Here is a 15,852-nt window from a genome sequence, read left to right on the forward strand (position 1 = left end):
GCAAAAGACAAGAATACACAGAAAACACCTTAAACTGTTCACCATTGGTACACTGCAATTTTAAGATAGGTATACTGCCCCTTAAAGATTGATACACTGTCTCTAGACTGGGACACTACTCCTTTAAAACTGCTATGCCTTCTCTTCAATATTATATTATATATATTCCCCATCAAGTGCAAATTTAAATTTGCTTTATTGACAAGTCCACATAAAGGTATATGATTAGTAAAATACTATTTTGTGTAACATATAATCAACAATAACATCTACTACATAATGCATACTTATACTTTTTTAAAAACCTTTAAGATCTGTCTTTCTCTCTGTCTCTAACAGTGTTCCTACACTGTTCGTCCCATTCACTTTTACCTGTACAGATAGACAACAGACATACAGAAGGTCAGAAGGTTCTGTCTCGAATTCGATTCAAATTCCATCATGCTTTGTTGACATGACCACACACAGGTACAGGTATTGTCAATGTAATCATTTGCATAAAATGCAAAACAACAGTAACAAAGACATCAGCTTTATTTTAAAACCATTTAAACAATGGTTATTTAATTGTGTGGAAAAACTATGTATACATAAACTAATTAAAATAATAATGATAACAATAAAAATAATAATAATGGGGAACCCCCCTACTGCTTGTGTTAAGTGTCATGGGATCTTTAATGCCCACAGTGAGTCAAGACCTCGGTTTAACTTCTCATCCAAAGGACAAGATCTCGTACAGCACAGTGTCCCCATTGCTGCACTAGGGCATTGGGGTTTATTTGACCAGAGGTAGGATTACCCCTTATTGGCCCACCAACAACACTTCCAGCAGCAACTTGTTTTTCCCCAAGAGGCCTCTCTAACCAAGTCCACACATCCTTAGCTTCAGCCGTTTGGCAGAAGCAGGATACATGGTGATACGGCTGCTGGCATAATACACTTTGGCACATGATACAAGTGTTTTGAATGACAAAAAAACATTTTGCAGTGGAAAATATTTGCTAAAATATTACTTCGTTTTTATTGAATGTCCCTTCTGCTCTGTTGGTTTCAGCAGAGTAAAATATCTAGTTCTTGAGATTGAGAGAGCAGAGAACCTACAGGGAACAAAAAATGAATTGCTAGGTCTCAGGAGGATATTTGTTCTTTTAGTGTTTGTCCCTTTCTCTTTCTGACTCTCTGTAAAGATGCAGAGCCTCCTCCCACCTTTCACATTGTGTACACAGGTACATAAACCATGAACAGAACAATGAGTGCTTTTTTTGTCAGTAGATTTCTGGTGAGTGACAGGGTGGAATGTGAGATATTCTTGTTAGCGGGGTGCAGACCAGTCAAACTGGCTGCCGGATAAGGAAGTGTGAGTTCCTAGTATCCATTGCTCTCACTTTCCTTATGTCACGTCACTCAACAACATAATTTCAATACTCGGCCACATTTAGTCACACTCACAGAAATGCCGCCATGCGTCATTCTCACATGAGTTACTGTCAAGTTCACAGACCATTGGCCCCCTGGGACAACACACCCAGTTGTGCTTCCCCTAATGGCGGCCCTGGCCTTAAAGGCATACTATGCAGGATTTCTACATTCTACATTTTCACAAGTTATATTCAGAGATTAAATGGCTCTTTAAAATCAGCTCTGTAATCGAAAATCTTACACCACCTCATTAGCACACTATACATTGCTTCTTTAACACTATTAACACATTATATACCACTTCATCTCCACCAATACACACACCTCTGTCCTCTCTCTCACGGACACTCGCTCTGTACAGGTTCAGAGAGGTGGCACTAGGACCTGGGAAAAAAGAGGCTTTGTTTTGTACTTTGGACTCAAGACCAGATTAGTGACCTGTTTAACTGTTTCTAGGGATATCATCTTTCATTAACTATAGCAAAACACAAAGGGACTTTCGAATCATATCATTAAAAAAGATCCCCACACTTCATTTTTTATAAATATAATGGATTTTAAGAACAGCAGTATGAAAGTAGAACTATGAGGTAAGATTGTTTATTAATATGGCTACAATCACGTTTTATTCATCATCACATTCTGCCGTAACATGGAAATAAAAAGACATGAATTAGGAAAACAAGGAGGACAACCTTTTATTGTGAAATTCAGCCCGATTTTTTCATTCTTGTGATCTGAGCTTGCGTTTTTTAAATATTCAATATTTGTAGCGGGTTTTAGTAGCGCAATCCTGAAAATCTTATGAAGTTAGCAACAACCTAATTTGGGGGTCTATGCAAACATGACACCCTATGAGACTGCGTGTGGCCAATAGTTCATTAGTAAATAAACCACTGGGAGCATGAAACCCAGTTAACTAGTTAATGTTGGCTAAATTTGGTGAACGTTTAGGTAAATTTGGAAATGCCGTAATAACAGTTGTATTTTAAAACATGATTTGTAATAAATGCTTCAAGCACTTATTTTACTTGGTAGAAGTGCTATTTACTTGTGCGTGCAGTCAACACAGGAAATTGGTATTTTCTCAACAAAAAAAACCACATGACCGGTTCCTCATTTTAAACGCCAATCAAAATTTAATGGCAAAAATAAAAAGTAGGTACAACCCGGTTTCACTGAGCTCCTCACAGAGTTTTTAGGGTAGCACCTCGAATACCCGTCAAGGTGTGAGAGTTATTGTTTTGTCATTATCGGAGTTGGAGAAGAACCATAGACGTAGCCTATAGCCTACGATCTATGAAGGGATATGACTCAGGGACGGCCGCGCCGTAAGCTTACCATAACTCTTGCGAAAGAGCCTGATAAAAATGACGTTGGTCAGTTCATATTCGTCATTTTCTTGATTAACATTAAATATGAACATAAACATGTTCATAATTCTAATATAGGCTATATGTTGTAATTCTTCCTAGATACAATTTAAAAAGGTTTGCATCCAGTTGGACCAAACAGTCCTCAGCTTATAAACGCCCACGTCACGCTTGCCACACTTCTTCCAGGAACGCACACACACACTCTCTCTCTCGCTCACTCTCTCGTATGCGTCTGGGATGTGTATTCGTGTGAATCTAAAAGTGCGTGCGCGTGTGTTCGGTGTTCTGGACACTTCTAAATAACGAAATATCTTCCTTCAAGCACAGAAAAGCGGAACAAATAGAGTCATATGACAACCGTGAAGCTGTGGTGGAACTAGAACTGGTGTGGCTAACTTGTTCTTTTAATTTCACATTTTTTTTACACCGATGGGTAAAAAAGGCATTGGTCCTGCCAGAGGTCTCCATTTACCATAGGTAACCTGTAGGTAATCCTGTTTGCCAGCCGACCGTTTTGGGAAAATATCGTGTAATGATCCAGGATGTTGGAAGCCGGCCAAGACCTTGCTCAACTCACTGACTGGAAATAAACAGTGGCCCCGGGAAGTTGAAGCCACTCGAAGAACGGGTGTGGAATTAAACTGATTTTCCAGTTAGCGATTATGGTGAGCGTCTCAGTCGTTACAGGTTTCTTCATTGGGAACGGTAATTTTGCAACGGTATAAAATTACACTTGTGAACTTCGACGAACCGAAGAGAGTTGAATACAGAGCGGCGCGTACCTTCATTTACAGAGAGACCACACGTCAGGCGGGATCAATGACACTTTCGCGCGACCAGCTGGCCGTGGGCCTGCTCTACCTGTCTTGGAGTCTGTGGGCTTCTGCTGCTGTCTTGGAAAAGATCGAATTCGATGAGGTTCCGTGTGTCACCTGCGAAAAGGTATGTGTTTTATGCAGTTATTTGTGTGCACACATGTTTTACGTGACAGTGCATTTGAGCTTATCTGTGAATTTTTGTTTCTATGTGTGTTGTGTGTGCATGAGTGTAAGAGTGTGTTTATAGTAATACTGTATCGTGTATAATTTTAAGCTTTATGCTTTATCTCTGCAGGGTCTGATTGGCTGCAGAGTAGAAGGTGAGAACAGAAATGGAGGTGGGAGACTAAAGTAGGTGGGGCTTGGAGTTGGCTACCTGAGTCAATGCACACGGTCATTTGTCGCAAATAGCAAACATACTTTAAAATTAAATGTTCGCATTCACTCCTAGAAATATGACATACTAATATAGGGTGGATTCAGAAAATGTGCGACATCAGCAGAAGTGGGACACTTAAGCTTTGCATTACTCTGCAATGTACAAATCAAAAGCCAATAAAAAAAAAAAAAAACATGCTTGAATTGTTGCTACAATAGTTACTGACATTCAACAATTGTTTTTGTTGACAAACTAAGACTGATCATGGCTAGTGAACGGTAAGTGGACCGGGATGTGAGATGACACTTAGGAATGATAAGGTTACTAGGTTAATAAAAACGAGTCAAAAACGTCCTTTTGATCTCCAATATAATGGCTAAGACACTGGTCAAAATACAAATGTCGTACAAATTTTTGTCGTATTGTCTTTAGTTTTTATGATTAAGGGGAGATTTGCACTGAGCCACTTCTGCTGAACCCGTTAGATAAAGTGGGACAGTGTTGTTCAGGGAACGTGGGACAACGTTTTAATCAGTCCTGGTGTAATAAACCTACAGTTTACCACAGTTTTATACACTTACGTTCTAGTTTAAACTATACTGTTGTCTGTCAGTACTTCACATCTTACTGGTTGTCGACAGACTCTATATAATCAGAATGAATAAATACCATCATGGTACAGATAGCGTAACGAGTAGAGGCGCCTAGTGTGTAATGACTAGCTTGTGGGTTCAAGCCCTGCTCAGAGCATCATTTTTTTCAAAATAAGATAAGATAAACCTTTATTGATCCCCGGAGGGAAATCAGGTGTCATAGCAGCAACAGCAGTGAGAATGAAACACAGGATAGGTACAGGTAAGAGTAAGAGTCAAGAACCATACCAAGATAAAATAAGAATAAAAATAAAGATAAAATAAAATACTGAGCTGCTGGCCCTAGATATCTGCACTGGATCTCTGAATGAGTGAACAGAACTCTAAAAACTTGTATTACCTGGAGACATACTGTATAAATGTGACACCCACTAAATGTATGGTCACATTTTTGTGATATAGTGAATGAATGTACTTTTATTTCCTTGAATTTTGTTGTGTTTGATTTTATTCTGTCAATACTTTCTAATGAATGCTATTCTAGTTTTCACCATAGGGGGCTGTAGGTCTGAATTACTGCCCCACTTTACCATATGTTGTCCCACATTACAGTACTCCTGGGTGAAAGAAGGTGCCATGCTATGTTTAAGGGTGTTTATTTTCTATACAAAAACACATTTCAATAAAATTTCCACACATAGATGTTAAGAAGACAATTCATAGAAACATCACTGGTGCAAGTAAAAAAAAAATTTTTGATAGTCTCCTACCGAATCTACCAAAAAGTATCCCACATTTGCTGAATCCACCCTACTGGATTTACAGATAGTAATCAGGGTGCGTCCCGGTAGATGTATGTAACATCCAATCAAAATTTGGTTTCGCAATGGGAGAATGGAAAACGTGAAACGAACCGTTATGCGGTTTATTTTTATTTTTTTATGTAAAAAAATAAAAAATTGGAAAATTTTTGGCGTACTTTAGGCGATTTAAGTTCTTAAAACGATTCATTTGTCCTGTTCATGAACTGATTGGATCTGTGTACTTTTTTGGCCAACCGTTCTCCGTTTGGGGAACATAAATTGAAAAATGAGAATCAAGTGGTTATTCATGCTTCTGACTGATTTTGAACATAAAACTAGAAGAGTGCACTCAGTAGAGTGCAGATCTCCGCCAGACATCCCAAACGGAAGCAGTTTGTGATCACTTGCGGCCCCTAGCGGCTGGTTAGAGTTAGCATTCAGTCTATTTCAATGGACAACAATGATGGAAATTAATTCAAATAAAATACTTGTCGTTTACCAATTTGCAAAATATTCAAGAATTCAGGTCCTTGGCCTGCTGTCAGCATGCACAACAATATTAGGCTGATCAGCCCAGTAGTATGCGAGATTAGCTGCGGAAAAGAGACAGAAACACACACACACACACACACACACACACACACACACACGATCAAATGCATGATCCCCTCCAGGCTCCCCATGGCGGAGAAAATAATAATAATCACAGAAACTGAAATAGCCTAGCTGTCAGTTTTTTCTTTTTTAAAGATCATCTGTAAAATAATAATTTCTGGTGAATTCTAAAGGTAAAATGCTACTGATCAGTAAGGTTGAGTATTTGTCAGTGAAAATATTGGCTGAAGTCATGGAGCAGTCACAGCATAGTTGTTGAAAATCGTATATAACTGAATAAAGTCAAAGAAATCACAGTTTTTTTAATGTTAATTTATTTAATTAATAGATGTGCAGCTGTGGGAAACAGTTGAAATAATATGCACTATAATATGCAATATAATATGAAATAATAAACTGTAGGAACAGTAACAAGTGCTTTAAGTTTAAAAAAAAATCACAATTCTGTCAATTTGAAGTTGGCTGTCAATTTGCAGTTCCCAATTTGAAATTGCAGATCCACTTTAAATCGGGTCAAACTTTCTATTTAATCCAGTACAGACCAATTGAAAAAACTGAAAATCTGGATTGTAATTTCTCAGCTAAATTAAAAGGTCTTAAACGTTTTAGGCTTGTTAATTACAGAAGAGGTCCCATTCTACATCTTACCCTGTTTTTGTGTGGGATTATTTGAAAACACTGTAGTAATATTTCTCCCAATTCAGGTTGTTACTTCAAAACCTTTTCTGTCATAATCAAGTTTCAAAAGTTTGAGACCTTTACATTTTGGGGAGAAATTGCTATCCAATATGCCCCTTTTCCAGTAGGTTTATATTACTGTATTGGTTTATATGGAAAATTTGGTGCAGTAATGTTGCATCTACATCATTTCACATGTACATTAGTTCCTATTCTCTCATACACAAATGATACAATGTTAAGACAATTCGATTTTGGGGGGAACAAATTGCGCGTGACACTTGGGTGTATGATCTTTCCATATTACAGCCTTTAAAATATGTGCAAAGTGAATGTAACCTAAATTAAAAATGTAAATAAAAATGTGTTGCCATTACCATTGTTACCGGTTACCAGTTACCGTTGTTCAGTTTTTACTTAGAGCCATAGTTCACGTTTCAAAGCAACATTGTAGCCTTTGCAAACGTGCAAGGAAGACCGTGAAAGCATACAATTGCATAACACAACCAATTTGAGGTGGACCGGAAATTTTGAAACAGGAACTGCGAATCGGGAGCCAGGTTTAGCGTTGTAAAATATCAACGTGCGGTTGCTGGTGTTAACACTGGCTTCTAGGGACAGCCTAGGAGTAAAATGCATTGATAGGCTGGTGCATTTACTTGCTTGATTTGGTTCATCAAAGAGCATGCTTTTTTCCTTTAACAAAAATTTTAAAAATGTTGGAAATAAATCATGCTCAAATTGCATTACTAAAATAAAACATGGTTACCATGTGTCTGTTTTTATTTATTTTTAAGTTTGTTTGGATAAAATATGTTGTAGATTGCAAGGTTTGAGTTTTTAATGAGCGCATGTTGTTACTGTTACTGTCACTGATGAGAATCCTCCCCAGTTTCTTCCCAGCTGTTGTTAAACTGCATAAGCCTATACAAATAACACCATAGGCCACATTAATGTCGACAGTTACCATGCAAAAAAAACGTAAAGGACTAAAAACAGAATAAATCACAAAAACGGCAAAAAAAAATCATGGAATCCCTGGCACCTGCAACTTCAGTGACAAATAACCAGCCTTACTGATCGGTATATCCCAGTCACATCATGAAATTCTCATCTATATTAGGCCTACATTAAGTAATTATTATCGTCACCATGCTATGTTATTGGGGGGGGGGGGGGGGGGTTATTTGGCCTATTTGTCATATTTGGTTTTGTCATGTTGGGGGATTGTCAGCCTCATAAATTACGCCCTTTAGAGAGACATATGCTGGACCATATAGTTATTGGTACCCTCCAAGGCTCAGACAGAGGACACCATAATAGGCCAACAGGTTTTCATGCGGGAGTCTTTGGCATGAAGTTTCATTCAAAAGCTCACTCAAACTATTGGTTGGACCTTGCAGGCCTTACAGCTAATATGGCTACTGTCTGTGCAGATGATGTCATCACTTTGTGTCTGAGCAGAAGGTATATTGTGTGTCTGTACAGATGAGGTTATCCAGAGGCCTGATTCTGATTATGTGTATGTGAGAAAACTGGATGCCGGGGCCTTTCTCTGCTGTAGAAGAGGGAAAGACTGCAGACCCTGTCTACGGATCCAAACCCACATCACCAGCAATGGTAATGTCTGGATGCCTGTCTGTACTGATCCAACCCCACCTTGCCTGTCTGTGCTGATCCAGACCCGTCTCACAACACACTTGACTGTCCTGTGAAGTGTCTGTGTTTGTGTGTAATAACATGTCCGCTAAAATGTGTGTCTAACTGTGTGTTCTATGTTACAGGTCTCCTGGATGACAGTCAGCTGTCTGGCAATGATGATGATGAACAGGCACCAGAGGAAGGTGAGGCCAGCAACCTGGACATACATTTTTCCCTTAAACTGCATTGATAACAGTTAATATGAGAGTGATATAATTTCTACTGTAACAGCACTTATGGAACTCTTACTTTGTGAAATAGGTAAACTACAAGAACACAAAGTAGCTAAACCTGCAACAGCACAAACTCTATTACTATATAGCTGTTAGTGTAATAGCACTAATGTAATTATTAGTATATGCTTGTTAGTTAGTGTAACAGTAGTGATGTAATTATTACTGTATACCTTTTAGTGTAATGACACTAGTGTAACTCCATTACACTACAGTAATTAGTAAAGGGATTCTCAGTGCCGCTTACCTCATGCTGGTCCCTCTATGTATTACACCAGGTTTTGTGAGTTTGTGCTGCAACATCCCGAATGGTTGGCCTGTGTGCAAGAGGGTGGAATTCAAACTGCCTCCTCCTGCTCTGGAGGAGCATCGCAACACAGAGGTCAGTACAGCATCAGGCAGTCTGCAAGGGTCTGGCTTCTCAGTACATTACTCACAATTTCAAAATTATCGATCATTGAGGCAGAGAAGAAAAGTAGTATTTTTAAGTCTGCCAGCTTGCAACAGCAAGTAAACGCTGTGTTCTGATTTTTTTTTTTTTTTTTTAAACCCTTCTTGCAAACAGTAGACTGTTTTGTTTACATGTGTAGGTGGGTTTACAGAAATGTGCACCTTAGCAGATGCCCAAAGGAAAGCAGTCTGTGTTTACAGAGTTGACAGGGAGTCAGCAGGTTTTGGTAGAGGCAGCACTCAGTAGCAAAATATATCCTACTGGCTCAGCATTCTGTAAACTGTTGGTTCTCTGTGATAAATGTTTGGTATTATTAGAAAGCCAATGTCATGGGGAACAAGTTGGTGTCTTTGGTGATGTGGTATAGTGGCTGCTGACTGAAGATCTTCATAGGCTACGTTGGGTCTTAACCCTTAACCCTGATTTGCATTTGTGTGTATTTTCTCCTGCAGGCTGAGTTCTCTCTCTCTCTGCTGGTGTTCGATAAGATATATTTTGGCAGCCAGGTGCTGGTGTCAGCACAAACCCAGAATCAAACCATAATTATACCTTCGGAGAGCGACGGTAATCCCTAGATCACAGATCTTTCTCTTTCACTCTCGCACACACTCACACAGACTGTAACCAGAGTGAAATATGCTGATTTTGAAATTCTGCACATTAAAGTCAAACTTTAGTTAACATCTCTTCCTTCCTCCCCCCACTCAGTATGTTCTTCAGAGCTGCGGGCATATGTGCAGGAGTGCAGTGGTGAGTACCTCCCCATTGAGCATGTTCAGTGACACGCTGCAGCCACCTGTACAACTGATGACATTTCCTGGACAATGGGGAAAAATGCAATGACTACATAAATGATGTTCCGCTGTGGAATGCAGTATGTTTTTTTATGGTGATTTGCTGCTTTGTTTATGCACTGGATTGTATTTTGATTGCTGTCTCCATTATTGCTGCCGCTTCTCTCTTTCAGTCCCCCCACTACAAACTGTAATTGACAAGGAGAAGAAAGTGGCCTTACTAAAATTGGACCAGGAGGACATAAAGTCCACCTCTCCAGTGGAAATATGTCAAAAATATGGAGAAGCTGGCGAGTGCAGATATCAGAAATGGGTCAGTCTGTCCGCCATCGTGTCTATATCTGAACTGTCAGCCTTTACTGGGAAATGTTCCCCAGTCTCCAACCCAATATTTGTCTTTCCTTTGATTCAGCATCCAAATCCCACTGTATTACGCTAAAACCGCTGCGCTCTTATCCTTTCTGTTCACAGAATGGGACAAATATATCCATTCCTCTGGACTCTGTTGCCTTCTGCCTTTGCTTCCAGGTACTGCAGACAAGAGTAAACTCACAATTGTAGCTACATACTGTATACATGAAGGGGACCAAATTTGATATATCCAATATGAAATAAGCTGTATTTATAGCTGATAGACTGGTGTTTCATTTAATCAGGAAAATACATTTCACTCAGTCTTCATGTATTCATTCTGCTATGTGTCCATCTTTTTCACTGATATATATATATTTGTAATGTGTGCTATATCAGATTTGCTAGTGTTGGGTAGTAAATTCAACATATTCTGTGAATCCCAGAGATCTGGGATTCTTGGGAGTCTTGATGCCATTGTGAAACCCCAGTGGTTTTGCCTTGCATGTGGTCAGCTTGTTCTGCTGTCTCTCTGAATCAGGTCAGGAGAAGAGATGGCGGTCTGGCTTGGGAGACGTGCCCTTTCTGGAGTTCTAGAGGTAAAGTGGGAGAGATGCTACTGTATGAATCTGCATACAGAGCAACAGCAGCAGAAGGACTGGGGCATTTAAGAAGTCAACAAAGGTGGTAGCATTCTCACTTTAACAGGAAATGGTTAGGGTAATGGACTTTGTAACTCAGGTATTGCCGGTTCAGATCCCATGTGGGACACAGCCATTGTAAATATCATAAAATATCCAGCAATATGGATGAGTATGCAACTATGCAGACATTTAAGAAACTGGATATGGTTGTATGCTAAGACAATAATGTAAAAAAAAGAGTGTACATTTTTTTTAAAACCCTTTTTGCCTTCCATCTTCCAGAATTTCTTGAGAGAACATGGAAAAGGGTGCAGGTATCGATAGCCCCAGCTCAGACTAACATTGGCAAGCCGGCGTTGGCCTGGAAACTCACTGCCTCCTGCAGGCTAGAGGCTGAACTCTGGCTGTGCAGGATGGGAGAAGTCGGACAAGAGTGCAGAGAGGTGGAAGGTTCCAGGCAGCAGGTGGAGAACAGGAGTTGGGAAGACTGGCAGACGGACCTCCAGGGCCACTGGGTACAGACCTGAGATTGACAGCGCCTCTCACATCTGTACATACAGTTCATGCAGCTGTGTTGAGTGGCTGGTGGGGTCTACTTGTGATTTTCAATGCAATGGATGGTTGTAATAGTTTCTCTTCTAAACTGGAAAATCACTTAAAGGCATAGTTCACTTCCTGGGGTTTCTCAATATTATTTAAGTTTTAGTGTATGTTCTTAATCAGCCCAGGCAGATTTGATGACAGATATTTCTGATCTTTAAAGAGGTTTCTGACAAGGTAGCAGCTTTACAGTGCAAGGCAAAGGGCATTAGGGGGGTTTGTGGTTTGAAGTACAGTACAGGTAACTCCAAAGTAGCTTGTACAGAAGGATAATCAAAAACATACAGAAAACTATTATTACACAGACTGTCATTTACACAGTATGCATCAACTTCATTACAAACTTCATCAACTCCTTTATGTACCACTATTTTGCATGACTGTACACCACTTGAACTGGGACAGATTCACGCACACGCGTGCTCACACACACACACACACACACACACACACACAGTCACACTTACAGTCTGTAAATGCAGCCAGGGCTGTGACTTTCGCACATTCATACCAATCCTGTTGGTGTTAGCCTTTGAGCTATTCCTCCTGTTATCTCTCTCTCTCTCTCTCTCATTCTCATTCTCATTCTATGCAGGTAAAAGGGGAATTCCTCAGCATTGTTCCCCACCCGTCTTTGTGTGTGCAGGTATGAATGTACTTCTTTTTTCTTTCACTGATGTTCGGATATGTAGCATACTGTATTAAAGGGAGCCTCCTGACCCTCTATATGTTTCTCCAGGTGCAAGTGAATGGGATGGACAGACCACTGGATCCCAAGTGTCCCTTTTCTAGTGAGTGTCTAAAGACCCTCAACTGCTGTATTTAAATACTACTCTATATAAGCACTGCTGCATTTAAGGACGTATTTAAGACTTAAGCACTGCTGTTTAGACAGTGCTATATTTAACATTTAAGCACTGCTGTATTTAAGATATTTTTTTCATGAGCCTGTCCATGCTGCTGTTTCAGCATTTCTGTCTTTATGCACTTCTCCTCTCAGCCTCTAGGAGGCGTTGGATCTTCCCTGTTGTGCTGAGTGCACTAATGATCTGTATGGCTGTCCTAGGAGCATGCCGTCTCCACAGCAGTGTCAAAGGTAAGGCTTGACATCGTACACGTGAATGTGTTCATGTGAGAGTATGCGTGTTTGCACATGTGGCTGTGAGTGTGTGAGGTTGCTTGTGTGTGTACTCATTGCTGTGTGTTTCTTCAGACTGGGTGAGCCGCTGGTGGAAAGGCAATGGTGTAAGAGGTGAGCTGTACTCCCTGTTCTGTAAACCATGCAGTGTGTTTAAGGGACGAGATGTATATTTCAGTAATATGCTGGTGAGATGTGCATGTCAGTAATATGTTGATGAGATGTGTATTTCAGTAATATGCTGGTGAGATGTGTATCTCAGTAATATGCTGGTGTGATGTATATTTCAGTAATATGCTGGTGAGATGTGTAGTTCAGTAATATGTTGATGAGATGTGTATTTCAGTAATATGCTGGTGAGATGTGTATCTCAGTAATATGCTGGTGAGATGTGTATTTCAGTAATATGCTGGTGAGATGTGTAGTTCAGTAATATGTTGATGAGATGTGTATTTCAGTAATATGCTGGTGAGATGTGTATCTCAGTAATATGCTGGTGAGATGTGTATTTCAGTAATATGCTGGTGAGATGTATATTTCAGTAATATGCTGGTGAGATGTGTAGTTCAGTAATATGCTGGTGAGATGTATATTTAAGTAATATGCTGGTGAGATGTGTATTTCAGTAATGTGCTGGTGAGATGTATATTTCAGTAATATGCTGGTGAGATGTGTAGTTCAGTAATATGCTGGTGAGATGTGTATTTCAGTAATGTGCTGGTGAGATGTATATTTCAGTAATATGCTGGTGAGATGTGTAGTTCAGTAATGTGCTGGTGAGATGTATATTTCAGTAATATGCTGGTGAGATGTGTAGTTCAGTAATATGCTGGTGAGATGTGTATTTCAGTAATATGGAAGATGATGCTCTGTACTCTCATCCCAGGGGCAGTGTGCAAGAGAGAGGTGGTGCTGCTGTGCCCCCCAGATTTGGACCCCACCTTGGCAGCGCTCGTGTCACAGCTGGGCACAGCACTGCGCACTCTGGGCTTCGGTGTGACGGCGGACCTGTGGAGCCGGGCAGAGTTGGGGGCCTTGGGGCCTGTGCCCTGGTTGCATGGCCAACTGGACCGCCTGGGGAGAGCGGGAGGCCAGGTGGTGCTCATACTGACCCGGGCAGCATGGGAGAAAGTGGGGCAGTGGGGTGGGGCTGCGGGTGGGGCCAAGGAGAAAGAGCAGGGGATGTCTCCATACGCAGATGTTTTCAGTGCTGCGCTGAACTGCCTTCTGGCAGACCAGCTACAGGGTGGCAGCAAAGGTCGCTTCACCCTGGTGCATTTTGAGGCCCTGCCCTCCCCCTCCTTCGGCAAGGGTTCACTCGAACCCCTGTCCCTACATGGACTGCAGCCCTACGCCCTCCCCTTGCAGTCTCTCCCCTTCCTCATGGAGCTGACAGGCCAGAGTTTGGTGGGGCTTTGGCCTGCTTCGCGGGTGCTGGACCGAGCCCTGAGGGGGCATGGTGAGGAGAGCACAGGGCCAGGAGACACAGGGGAGGCCATGGCCCTGATGGGCATTCACATGTCCCAGACACAGATGGACTGGTTGAAAGACACTCCCTGATTAAGGGTCTAGCTAGAGGGGTGGGGCTTCCTGAGAGTGGGAAGTATTTTTGCTGTAAGAGGCATGTGGAGAACCACTGGGAAAAAAATGAAGGAGATTTTTTTTTTTTTACTTTACATTCACATACATACTCCAACATACCACATACACTCCCAGCTGCACTCACGCGCACAGCCACACCAACAAATGCACTTGAATAGACACGTGTGCACAAACATTAACAGCACACCAACAAGCTTTTGTTCTGAAAATTGTATATGACTTAAATGTAAATAATGTATATTTGATCATTTGTAAACATAGCTGTACATTTCTTTATGTTATATAAAATAAATTTAACTGAAAGACACTTAATAAAATATGACGATGATGATGATGATGCATTCTTAGGGGCCAAGCACCATAGGTGCATAGGCACCTATTGTATTTGTTAGTTTTTTTTTTTTTTTCACAATTAGTTTTCCACCATGGGAGTCTATGGCAGCCCCTAGAATCGCTTAGAGCTGCAACAGTATTGTGTTCAGGAATCTACATTCCTCAACTGAGGCCCTTGCCTCCAAAGTGGCTCCTGCTAAGAATGCAGCAGGGGCCAACGCACTGGTTTGAAAGCCTCATGTGATGGCAGAAGTGAAGGCTTCAATGCTCAAGTTCTGGCCAGTTAGTTGGAGGGAGAGGAGTGCAGCCTCTACAAAACATCCTACATCCTGGTAAATGAGGGGAAACAAGGGTCTGGCGTAGGCTACGCAAGATTGCTGTCATGCGTATGGCATGACATCATCCCAGACCTGAAGACCCGAAGATCCACTGGGACCGAAAGGTTGTCTTTAATAAAGGTGTGTATGGATGTGTATTGACATTAAGCCTTTTCTTTGAATGTTTTGGGGAATTGCCTTGTCTCCCCTTAGTATTGGGGTTAAGTTTAATCACAACGTGCCAACTCATCGTTTATATGTATACATTTGTTCCGTTGGACGAATGCCTTTATTATGACCTGAATACAGGTAGTGATTGTGTCCATTATGCCAACGTGTGTGTATGTAATATATAGTCTACCCTCTACTTCTTTCACGTGGTTGTAGCCTATGCCTGAGAAAGACATTTTGGTCGAAACGTCCAGCTTCTGTTAGTGTGCACTTTACCCTTTCATTCGCATTCATTTGTGGTGCGCCTGACCAAGCCAGTTTGTTGAATGTGCGTATCGGTCTACTATATACATAGCAACTTATCAAAACGTCGAGGGAAAAATATATCCAAGAACATTTATGCAATAGAAAATGTCAAGAAACATTTTTTTTAAAAACTATACGATTATATGGTATTTTAAAAATAAGTATAATAATCCACTGAATATGTATTTTAATGTGACCGCTGACGGCTAACGATGTCCTTCAAACAGACTGCTTTAAGAGAAGACAGGTGAGTAGACGAAAATATAAAAACAAATTCGGAACATAAACAGATATATGAACATACATTGCTGCATAGATCAAGTTCGCTGTTAAGACGGTTTGCCTTTCGAGACGAAGTGTGTTGCAGGAATCACTGGATTTCCTGTCTCTTACTGCTTTGGCAATGAAACGGTTCGCCGCGGGAATTTAAAGTCCACTGCAACTGGTAGTCCTGCTCTTAAAAAACCGATTGGCAGCACCTGTTGGCAATTAGAGGCAAAGAATGACGTAGGCCTATAAAATTCGTT

General features: G+C 40.8%; 1 protein-coding gene across 2 annotated transcripts; it reads left to right on the forward strand.

The window, feature by feature from the left end:
• Positions 1 to 88: 88 nt before the first annotated feature.
• On the forward strand, positions 89 to 15,012 carry LOC135237279 (uncharacterized). 2 transcript variants are annotated; one of them, XM_064304268.1, is made up of 17 exons: positions 89 to 2,012; positions 3,593 to 3,740; positions 3,912 to 3,936; positions 8,173 to 8,304; positions 8,469 to 8,528; positions 8,897 to 9,000; positions 9,522 to 9,633; positions 9,778 to 9,819; positions 10,037 to 10,176; positions 10,335 to 10,391; positions 10,756 to 10,813; positions 11,141 to 11,373; positions 12,054 to 12,104; positions 12,198 to 12,249; positions 12,459 to 12,554; positions 12,672 to 12,710; positions 13,483 to 15,012. In XM_064304268.1, the coding sequence occupies exons 1-17, from the start codon at positions 2,008 to 2,010 to the stop codon at positions 14,154 to 14,156; spliced, it is 2,028 nt and encodes a 675-aa protein (XP_064160338.1). In that variant the 5' UTR covers positions 89 to 2,007; the 3' UTR covers positions 14,157 to 15,012. The 2 variants fall into 2 exon arrangements, with proteins under 2 accessions (XP_064160338.1, XP_064160339.1); XM_064304269.1 differs by lacking the exon at positions 89 to 2,012 and adding an exon at positions 2,025 to 3,463 and having other exon boundaries at positions 3,595 to 3,740.
• Positions 15,013 to 15,852: the final 840 nt, after the last annotated feature.

The sequence above is a fragment of the Anguilla rostrata genome, chromosome 13, assembly GCF_018555375.3.
Source record: "Anguilla rostrata isolate EN2019 chromosome 13, ASM1855537v3, whole genome shotgun sequence".
Classification (NCBI taxonomy): domain Eukaryota; kingdom Metazoa; phylum Chordata; class Actinopteri; order Anguilliformes; family Anguillidae; genus Anguilla; species Anguilla rostrata.

What these genes read in the sequence shown, in the direction of transcription:
- LOC135237279 (XM_064304268.1), top strand. An exon ending in AGGAGCATCGCAACACAGAG is followed by an intron (nt 9,001 to 9,521) that starts GTCAGTACAGCA and finishes TTTCTCCTGCAG; the next exon opens with GCTGAGTTCTCTCTCTCTCT. An exon ending in AGTGCAGATATCAGAAATGG is followed by an intron (nt 10,177 to 10,334) that starts GTCAGTCTGTCC and finishes TTCTGTTCACAG; the next exon opens with AATGGGACAAATATATCCAT.